The sequence below is a fragment of the Erinaceus europaeus genome, unplaced genomic scaffold (genome assembly GCF_950295315.1).
Source record: "Erinaceus europaeus unplaced genomic scaffold, mEriEur2.1 scaffold_1163, whole genome shotgun sequence".
Lineage (NCBI taxonomy): Eukaryota > Metazoa > Chordata > Mammalia > Eulipotyphla > Erinaceidae > Erinaceus > Erinaceus europaeus.
Genome location: NW_026647518.1, coordinates 13110 through 24623, shown reverse-complemented (window position 1 = coordinate 24623; position 11514 = coordinate 13110). Strand labels below are relative to the sequence as shown.

General features: G+C 37.5%; 1 protein-coding gene across 1 annotated transcript; it reads left to right on the top strand.

The window, feature by feature from the left end:
- Positions 1-379: 379 nt before the first annotated feature.
- On the top strand, positions 380-11004 carry LOC132536362 (tyrosine-protein phosphatase non-receptor type 20-like). Its single transcript, XM_060184096.1, has 4 exons — positions 380-793; positions 4336-4551; positions 9147-9209; positions 9977-11004. Exons 1-4 carry the CDS (start codon positions 380-382, stop codon positions 10049-10051), a joined length of 768 nt encoding a protein of 255 aa, XP_060040079.1. The 3' UTR covers positions 10052-11004.
- Positions 11005-11514: the final 510 nt, after the last annotated feature.

Sequence of the window (11514 nt, the reverse complement as noted above, 5' to 3'; positions counted from 1 at the left end):
ATCAACTTCTCACTATCTTTTGTATTTACCTTTTATCCCTGCTGCTGTGGTCTTGCTGCTGCTTCTGATTTGTAGGAGAATGTCATTCACTTGCTCCCTCAGAGGGTGTCTATTTTGCTGTGTTTAGCTGAAAACTGCTAAGTAGCTCCTTGTGTGATCCTCTGTGTGCCATAACTTAAAGGAATTTCTTGAAGTAACAATCATGACCACCTTCTTTGTTTAGTAAAACTGACTTAACTATAGTTGTGTATTTCTTGGGTTTTATCAATAGGTTCTGGGAGAGAACATTTTAAACTCATGGATTCAAGTAGCCATTTTGAAAAGAAACTTCCATGCCACTTCCTTTGTCTCTTTTCCAAAGAGATAAATGAATTTACCTATGCGAATTGTTCTTATGACATCTGAACATACCCCCAGCTTTTCCCTTGACTTACCAGACATTTCTGTTTTTATAATAGATGATTCAACAAGAGTTTCTCTTGGGGAAAACAAGGGCTACATCAATGCTAGTTATATTAAAATTGTGAATTGTGAAGAGGAGTACTTTTATATCGCTACCCAAGGACCACTGCTTGATACCGCAAATGATTTTTGGCAAATGGTTTTGGAAAACAATGCTGATGTTATTGTTATGATAACCAAGGAGAGGGAATCTGGAATTATCAAATGTCACCGATACTGGCCCATTTCTATGGCAACCCCCATGGAATTGAAAAACTATCATATCTCCTTGGAGAACTACCAGATACTTCAATATTTCATCATTCGAATACTTAAAGTTGTGAAGAAGTCCGTAAGTTAAATAATTCAGTGTCAAATTTATATATATTCCTTTATGTAAGCACATGTCAACAAAGAAATTAGGAGTAGTATAGGATAAAATCGGTAACATTTTTTTTTTAAATTTTGTTTTTAATCTTTATCTTATTGGATAGAGACAGCCAGAATTCATAAGCAATGGGGAGATAGAGGAGAGAGACAGAGACACCTGCAGCCCTGCTTCACCACTTGCAGAGCTTTCCCCCTGCAAGTGGGGACTGGGGGCTCAAACCTGGCTCCTTGAACATTGGAACATGTGTACTCAACCATGTGTGCCACACCACCTGGCCCCTGGAACATTCTTAAAATAAATTTATTTTTACGTCTCTCTAGAAACAAAGACACCACTGCTTTTGCTTCTCCTTAGCCAAACTCTGACTGAAGAGATGAGGAATGGAAAAGGGGCAGTGGTGTGGGGAAAGCAAATATTTGGAAGTTGTCAAGTCCTGGGATAGTTTGACTGCTTCTAAGAATATGATAGATAAGTATTTAATCCTTAAGGTATGCTAGTCATGTGACACTTTCTGTATTTCCTGACTGACTGTTGTATTTTGGGCCTTTCCATCTCAATGGAATTAATGTTGGCCACTGACATGAAACTCAGTGGCAATACTAAAATCTGTTTGAAGACAAGGCCAAGAAGAATAGTGAAAGTAAGTTACTGAGTGTTTCCTAGAGTTTAACTGTTAAAGTTAAAGACACAGAGAGGTTGGGAAGTATGAAAATTAGAGCACAGAGTGGAGACCACAGAGACTAATTATAATAATAGTTATTATTATTATTATTATTATTATTATTTTGCCTCCAGGGTTATCACTGGTGCTTGGTGCCTACACTGAATCCACTGCTCCTGGGGCCATTACTTCGATTTTTTTGGATAGGACAGAGAGAAATTGAATGAGGAGTGGAAGATAAAAAAAGAGAGAGAAAGGTAGACACCAGCAGACCTGCTTCACACTTGTGAAATGACCCCCCCACACACACAGGTGGGGAATCGGGGGCTTAAAATGACATCCTTGTGCTGGTGCACCACTGCCCAACCCCCAGAGACTAAGAATTATAATGATGCCTGACACAGACAGATTTCTCTTATGTGTGTACAGAATGTATTCTTTTATTTATTTTTAAAATATTTTTTTACTTTTATTTATTTTTTAAAAGAAGTATTTATTTGTTCCCTTTTGTTGCCCTTGTTGTTTTATTTTTGTAGTTATTGATGTTGTTGTTGTTGGATAGGACAGAGAGAAACGGAGAGAGGAGGGGAAGACAGAGAGGGGGAGAGAAAGACAGACACCTGCAGACCTGCTTCACTGCCTATGAAGCGACTCCCCTGCAGGTGGGGAGCCAGGGGCTTGAACCGGGATCCTTATGCTGGTCCTTGTACTTCTCACCACATGCGCTTAACCCGCTGCGCCTGGCTCCCCAGAATGTATTCTTATTTCTTGTACACCTGGGAATTTATCTGCTTCTTATTCCCTTAATACTTGCTGAGGATTTCTTGCTAACCAGGTATTATGCCGGGTATGCTGGAGAAAGAAGGCAGACACAGTAACAACTCAGAAGAGTATTTACAGACAAATGTGTGGGGAAGGAAGACACCAAAAGTCATTTACTTCCAGTGCTATCTGATACATCTTATAGCAGAGATATATAACATACTTGGAGAATATAAATGAAACAGAAGACACAGATGACATAATGTATTTGCATGAATTTAAGGGTATAATCCACCTAAGGAGTATTGACCTGGGTGTCTGTGGTGGTAGCCAATAGGCTGAAGTCCATGGAGTTCACTTTTGGAGAATTTGTATCAGGGCTTCTATCTTCATGGCCCTGCATCAGGAAAGATGTGAGGCCTATCTCTGTGTTGATTCTCTGTGGGCAGCAGTGGAATAAGAGATCAGATGCCTAAGGTAGATTTGAGTGAAAGTTTGGTAACTTCATGAGATTCTTCAAATATTCTTTTCATTATTCAGTTTCATGCGCTAGCGATTCACACATGAGATTTCTATTCAGAATCCAGGGAAATTTATTATTATTTTTTTTACATTGAACTTAGGATGAAGAGATGGAGAAGCGAAGGAAATGTAGCAAGCCTTCTCATGAGCTTTCTCATGAGAGTCCCCAGTGCAGTGAAGAGGGCTTAACATTAACAAAGGGCAGTCCCTTTGGAAGGGATGATGAGCAAGATCAAAGAGCTCCTTCTGTCATCTCTGAGAAGTGGTTCATGACTGAATTTCCAGGGCTGTCATTAAAAAGATTGGTGGTGGTGGGTGATGGTGGTGGTGGTAGTGGTGGTGGTGGTGGTGGTGGAGTGGGATGCAGTCCACTCACATAATCACTAACTACCATTTTCTTATCACAGAGGAAGTTGCTACCCCCACCCTAGTTCAGTCAACTTTATAGCACCGCTTATATTAAAACTACTATCTTATCATTTAAGCTAAAATATATCACTTGCCTAATGGGGGTGTGTGTATTGGCACCCCAGGCTAAACACACGTGTTATAGATGAGACAGAAGACACAGATGACATAATCCAATAGCATGAATTTAAGGGTGTAATCCACCTAAGGAGTATTGACCTGGGTGTCTAGGGTGGTAGCCAATAGGCTGGACCCGGGCTCGAGCCCCTATTCCTCTTTTGCAGGAGTCCACTTCATGAGTGGTGAAGCAGGTCTGCAGGTGTGTTTCTCTCCACTCTATCTTCTCATCCCCTCTCAATTTCTCTCTGTCCTATCCAATAATAAATAAAATAAAATAAAATAAATCACTTTTCACTTTTTCCTAATAGGTTATCCCACCATCTTTTACTATAAACTTGAAAAATTTTTGGATTTTTTTTTTCTGCAGCTTCATACTGCAGAGCCAAAGTCAACAAATTTAGATCAGGTAATACACATTATAGTTGCAGCTCTAAGCAGGTGAGCCTGCTAACTTAACATACTTCTTTAAACCCCTTTAGTCCTTTTTCATTTATAAAAAGGAAGGTGAAAAAAGTACCTACTTCCCAGGGTTGATGTGAGGATTAAAGGATAATATACATGAAGATTAAATGATATGGTATATTTAGCTGGTACATACTAAGTGCATATAGGCCATGATACCTGTTAATATTCTCATTATTAGTATTGTATTACTGTATAACCATTAGCGCTACAAGTAGTTGTATTAGTAGTATATTAGAAATATAGGGCTGTGGAGATAGCATTATGGTTGTGCAAAATGTCTTTCAAGCCTGAGGCACCAAAGGTCCCAGGTTCAATCCCCAGCACTACCATCAGCCAGAGCTGAGCAGTGCTCTGGAGTGAAAGAAAGATGAAAGAAAGAAAGAAAGAAAGAAAGAAAGAAAGAAAGAAAGAAAGAAAGAAAGAAAGAAAGAGAAAAGGAATGAAAGAGGGAGAAAGAAATAGAAATGAAATGGCTAAAAGAGCTGATTAATCTCCCTCTCTCTCTCTCTCTCTCTCTCGCTTGCTATTCCTTCTTTTCTTCCCTCCCTCTGTCTTTTCTCAACAGACAAGAACTATATACTATGTAAGACATTTGCAGTTCACCAACTGGCCAGACCATGGCACTCCTGCCTCAGCAGATGACTTTATAAAGTATGTTCGCTACGTGAGGAAGAACCACGTTTCAGGACCCATTGTTGTTCACTGCAGTGCTGGTGTGGGCCGGACAGGGGTGTTCATATGTGTGGATGTTGTGCTCTGTGCCATTGAGAAGAACTATTCAGTAAGTGTGTGAATTAAGCAGATGCTGTTAGTTAACACACTCATCTTGTTAGCCTCCAATATCTGAAGACTAATAGTTGACCTTCAAGAGCAGCTAAGTAAACAGTAAATAAATACGCTTTGGGTACCTGCTTCTCACTCTAAGTGTTCGGGGTGGTAATGAGGACTAGAATATAAACTGCAAATGGATAGCTTTGGAGAGTGTCTGAAACAAAATTAGTGTCTAATAATTGTGAGTTTGATTTCATTTTTCCTTACCTTCTGCCCACATATAGAAGTTTTAGAATCTTTCTGAGAACTTTTTATTTCTTTTTTTTTTTAATTGTCACTAGTGCTATCACTGGTACTCAGTGTCTGCACAACCAATTCACTGTTCGGGGCAGCTAATTTTTCCTTTTGTTTTTTCTTTTTCCTCCTCCCTTCCTCCCTCCCTCTCTCCCTTCTTTCCTCCTTTCCTTTTTAGTAGGCCAGAGAGAAATTGGGAGGTGAGGAGGAGATAGAGGAGAGAGATAGAGAGACATCTGCCATCTGCGGCATTGCTTCACTGATCATGAAGCTTCCCCCTCTGCAGGTAGGGATCAGGGGCTTGAACCTAGATCCTTATGCATAGTAATGTGTGTGCTCAACTGGGTATGCCACCTCCAGGCCCCTATATAAGAGAATATCGGCAAAGTGTGCCTATTTTTAATGAGTAGAAATACAGATATGTGAGCATGGTAGGAGAAATGTAGACCAGATTACATTGATTGTTTTGTTAGATAGTAGGCTTTGGTGAATTTCTGAAAGTTGTTTGTCATCCATGAAAATTAATTTTCTTACACATAAAATAAGGCTCATAGCATTTCTGGGTTTGAATCAGCCATTTAAAGAGTTCTTCATTTTCCTGTATATTTTAGACACAACCAAGAAACATAGCTATAATGATTATCCTGCTATCTTTATTATTGGTTAAACTGATTAAGGAATATGGTTTTAAATTAAGCTTTTTTTTTCTGGTGATACAGAAGTAAAGATATCTGTCTACTTAGCAAGTATCAGGGTGGGGTGATGGGAAGCGTGACTCTTCCCTTATGCACAAGGAATAGAAGCATCTATACTCTAGTCATGAGAACATGGGTTATGAGGCATTTCCCTTGTGAGAAAAATCTCAGTAATGCTTTTGAAGGCAAAATAAGTTATTTTTTCTCAGAAATTTGAGCCAATGTCTCCTGGAATTTCACTTTTTCTGATTGAGCTATAGCCCTGTTCCTGATTATATGATTATATGATTATAGCAGGAGATACTGGTTCACCTATACCAGAGTTATGCCAGACCCTAAACTTGTGAATGAAAGACGAACGGCATTCCACAGGAAACTCATTTTTTCCCTTCTGTTTTACTTATTTTATTTTTGTTTAACTTTTATTTTGTTTAATAGGACAGAGAGAAATTTAGAGACAGAGAGACACATTCAGACCTGCTTCACCATTTGTGAAGCTTTTGCCCTGAAAGTGGGGACCAGGGGCTTGAACCCAGGTCCTTGCACACTATAGTGTGTGCACTTAACTTGGTACACCGCCTGGCCTGGGAAACACATTTTTATTGCAAAGGATGATTATAAGCTAGGTAACCCAAGATGACAAATATCTCTAAAATGCTGAAGACTAATGAGTCTGGTATCATAATTCCTTTTTTTTTCCCTTTAGGTAGAGAATTTCTTGTGTATGCTATTTATCATAATTCCTAAATCACTGGTTTATATTCATCCTTATTTTATATTTTTTTGTAGAAAGTATAAATGTTTTATGATTCCACATATTCACAATCAGTATAGTTACAAAGTTCAATATATAAGGAAAATGATAAACTTCAGGTAAAACTAGCATGAACCCTTTATTTTTTTCCATTTACACTGCTCTTGCACCTTAATCAAAAGTGATTGGCTTTGTTTTTGAGCCTGTTTCTAGTTGTGTGTTCTGTTCCATGATAGAATCTACAACTTGGTGGCTGAAAGGTGGCAAGATATAAAGCAGGACAAAATGATCAATATACAGGAACCAAAAAGTAGGAACAGAGCAGGTGAAAATAGGGATCTTAGGGGGGAAAGAAGCTAGGAAGTCCATTTTAGGCTTGTTCCTAGGGGCCCACGACTATCATAGTTTTTGCTTGAGTTTGATAGCTAACATGGAGTTGAACAAACATATTGTCTGAGAAGATGGTGTCAGAGTTGAGAAAAGTGCTAGAAAGTTGAATTAGGGCAGAAAATAGCTCAGAATCTTGAAAAAAAAATATGAATAAAGTTAACTATTTACCCCATTTTTCTTATCCAAGTCTCACATACATTTACATTTAGTGCAGGCATCTGTGTAACCTCTAAGTCCATTGGTCTGAGCTCGCCATTCATGGCCACAGCTGAGAACATTCTAAGCTGTACTCATTTCAGGACCAGTCTTCCTTCTGTGGTAGGGCAGTCCTTATCATTGTTACTTTATAGTAAGGGTAAGGTCCAGAGAAGGCCTCCAAGAGGGTTTATGATGATGATGTTGATATCCATTTTATCATAATCTTAATATTCTTTTTTCTTTTTTTAAATTAAATTAAATTTTTTTATTTGTATTTATGAAAAGGAAACACTGACAAAAACCATAGGACATGAGAGGTACAACTCTACACAGTTCCCACCACCAGAACTCCATATCTCATCCTATCCCGATAGCTTTCCTATTCTTATTTTCATACTATATAATCAGAATCTTCAATACTTTACTATTAAGTAAAAGAATTTCAAACAAATAACATAGTGCAATTCGAAAATAGGAAATATGTGAATAGACATTTCACTCAATAGAATATACAGATGAGGGAGTCGGGCGGTAGCGCAGCGGGTTAAGCGCAGGGGGCGCAAAGCACAAGGACTGGAGGAAGGATCCCTGTTTGAGCCCCTGGCTCCCCACCTGTAGGGGAGTCGCTTCACAGGCGGTGAAGCAGGTCTGCAGGTGTCTGTCTTTCACTCCCCCTCTCTGTCTTCCCCTCCTCTCTCCATTTCTCTCTGTCCTATCCAACAACGATGACATCAATAATAACTACAACAATAAAACAACAAGGACAACAAAAGGGAATAAATAAATAAATAAATATAAAAATTAAAAAAAAGAATATACAGATGATAAGTAAGCACATGAAAAGATGATCAGTTTTAGTAGTTTATTTAAAGAAATGACCTTAAAACAATTATGAAGTTTGGTGTATTGCACCAAAATAAAGGCACTGTAGATAGTGATGCTCTGCTTTGCTCTCTAGCTTGTGAAACAGACAAATAAACAACCTTTAAAAACATAACAGAGCAAAACTAAACCACACTTACTTGTAACCTTAGCAGTAGCATTTTTGGGCATGTATCTCAGAAATAGACATTTCATACAAAAACACATACACAGTTGTGTATAGCAGATCTATTGTAAATTGTCCCAAAGTAGAAACATTATAAGAATTAAAATGATTATGAAAATGAAAAATTATATTATCAAAGAAATGCTTACACTTTCTTTCTGTGATTGCTGTATACTCTAAGATTATAGTTGACAAACTTAAAAATATCATGTGTCAACCTAGTCTTGTTGCATGTCTTGCAGCTTATACTTCTCAGGAAAGTTCAGCAATACACAAACTGCTCAATAGCCTATCCTGCTGATGATATTTCTTAATGCTGTGTTAGTGTGATATTGCCAGAAGAGTGTCTGTACATTTACGACAACTTTCTAGACTCATCTGACATTGGACAAACAATAGCCCTTGTGGATTTGCACTAGCTGAGTGACTACATTGGGTAGTGTTGGTTTCCATGTTGCAGCTACTGAACCTGGTGTTGGGGAGTCACTCAGGGTCTTCCTTTGAGTTCAGATCATGACATGAAAAACAGCTGCATTACTATCATAGCCATAAAAATTCTCCCTTTGGAGTATGGAAATGTATCCACAGAGACAGATTTGTTGTTATTTGTGTTGGAGAGAAGTTCTTATAAATTATTGCTTCCTGCTTTTTCCTGGAAGCCCACTTGAGCAAGTGTTCTTGTTTGTTGTTAAAATTTCGGAAGGCTCTGGTCGGGCTGGCTTGCTTCACGGCGGGTAACAGAGACGCGGAGACAACGGCTGGGCAGGGAAGCTGTATTTCTTTATTCAGGAGGAACTATTCATAAACTAAGACAAACTAATCACCAAACAGAACTCTGCTCTCTTTGCGGGGCGCAAGCACTCTTTCTCTTACTCTGGAACTCAGGAACCCAGGAACTCTGTCTCTCTGGCACTCTCTCTTACTCTGTAACCCTGAAACTCTCGAACTCAGGAACTCAAGAACTCTCGGACTCAGGAACCCTCTCTTACTCTCGAACTCTGAAACTCTCGCACCCTCGCACTCTCGAACTCCGGACCTCAGGAACTCTGTCAGATCTAACTCTGTTAGATCATGTTAAAAAATAATGCCCTTTCTTATGATTGAAAATGAGACATTTATGGCTAAATCTTGACATCTCTTTTTCTGGAAAACACTATAAGGTATTCATTTGGCAATCTGTGCTTCCGCCCAATATGTATAATACAAAAACTGTCATCCCATTGCAGTTCGATATCAGGGATATAGTGACCCAAATGAGAGAACAACGTCCTGGCATGATCCAAACGAAGGTATGCATAAATTCTAATAGAATGAGTAATGAGTACAAGAACATGATTGTATAGCATACTGTAATTTGAAAAGCTCATTTGCTCACATTATTTCATCAGTTCCCATTGTTTAAGGTAGACATCAGCTTTGCTTTGTTAATGATGAAGTACATCATATTCAGACCACAGAATAGGGTGACTTAGAGTGAACGTGCCCAGACACATGCCGCCCCATATGCCACCTTATTTAAATAATGTACTAAAGTTGCTTTTCATAAATTTTTAAATAGTAGTTTGGGATATTTGCTTTCCACTAGAATATAAAAGCATTAGTGTGTCACACAAAGGTACCATTGTACAACAGATTAGTGGAAGGAAGGCCAGGAGGGTTATGGAAAATGAAAACAAACAAGTATCCACAAAATAGAAAGTTGGCTTGTCTTAAGCCAATGCTGATTGCTATACATGATGTGAATTAGGGATGTCTGAGAGACCTGACTCTACATTTTTAAAAAAAGAAGGCTTAAAATTGATTTATCTAGTGGAAATATAAGAAGATAGAAATTAGTTTCCCTTTGTTAGCTAAGTCTCAGTTAACTAGTTCTAGACAAAAATTACTATTATCATTTACACCCTAGACATTTAAAACATGTCTACTTAAAGAAAATTTTGTTAAATATTTGCTCTATTTTTAGAACTTTCCATTGTGTTTGAAATATGCTTTCAGACAATGCATGTTGGTATTTAGTTACTTAACATTCTACTTTTTTTCATGTATATGCATATAGGAGCAGTACTGTTTTTGTTACAAAATTGTGCTTGAAGTTCTCCGAAAGCTTGATTCTCAATTAAGGACGACTTGAAATTATCAAACGACTTGAAACTTCCTCATATAGAACATGTGAAAGCTGTGTTGTCTTTCTGATAACTACCTGAGGCTGCAGCATCAATCTGTTTGGAGTGAACATATTTATCCATTGACCTTACATATCTGTTATCAAAAAACACCTTCTCATATTACCCAGTGAAGGAAAAGTTGCATGAAAACAATTGCAGCCTATTTGGTGAAAGGATTTTAGAGCTCTAAAGAGGACTGAAACTGTACTAGGCAAGATGAATGAAAGGAGCTGGGATTTTCAAAGCCTAAAAACGTTCGTATTCTGAGAGAGTCTAAGAAGGGAAAACTGCAAGATCATATCACAACTTCTTTACAGTCATTTTTTTAAGATAGATACTTATCCATGTTTCCGAGCTATAGTCATATGACGTTTGACCAATTCAGTTTAGTAAAGAGTCTGATTAGGATGGATGAATTTTTTTCTGTGCAGATTGGATTCCATTTTCCTCCCCTTCCATGTTCTCTTGGAGTCCTAGGGACCTCAGTGGATGAGATGCCTTTCCAGAGCAGCAAGACAGGATTTACTAATCTGGGAAGCATTTTATGGGCAGACCAAATTTCTCCTCTCCATCACATGAGTTCACTGGTGAACAGTTCAAAACTAAAATAGATGTTTTATAGAAAGTCCAAGAGGAAATGATTGCCCTGCTTGAGTTCTTTCCTATCCCACCCTAACACTTCACATATTACTCAGTCTGCTTTGTTAAAAGCAAATATTTTACTTGCCTCTTATACCTTACATTTTAACAGGCCAATAAAATTTGATATATGCATTATTACATAATCCTGAGTATCTCTTAAGTCAGACATATATTTTTAACTAGAATCTGTGATAAATTTTTTTCTTCTTCAGTGCTCCATTAAATCATTTCTTTCCATTGCTGCCCCACCTCTGCTCTAACATTTAGAAGTTGCCTTTGGAAAACCAAATTCATAGCTATGAAACTGAAAACTTTCATGTGCTGTGTTTGAAGATTCATCTGGTTGTAGGATTTTTGCTTCAATTAACAGTGATATTTGAGTCAAGGAATTTTGGTGACTAGATATACTCAATTATAAGCTATAAACTAATTAATATTTGTCTTTGTACAGTGTAATTTATTAGAATATTTTACATGTTAATATGGAGAAGAATTTCTAGTTAGCCTATAAATCCTGAAAATTTGAGACTTATTTTGTTACCTTGACTGAATAAATATACTTGGCTCAATTAAAACTGATCATTTTAACTTAAAAATAACTACATGCCAAAATGTATTTTATATTAAATCCAATGGATAATTCTATCTATTGAAATAAAATTGATGAATATACTTATTTACATAATAAATTTATGCCAAGCATGATGATTGCCCTTTGACATATGTTATCACTAATGTTTAATAACAACAAAGTGATTATTACACACTAGATAAAATATACAACAAT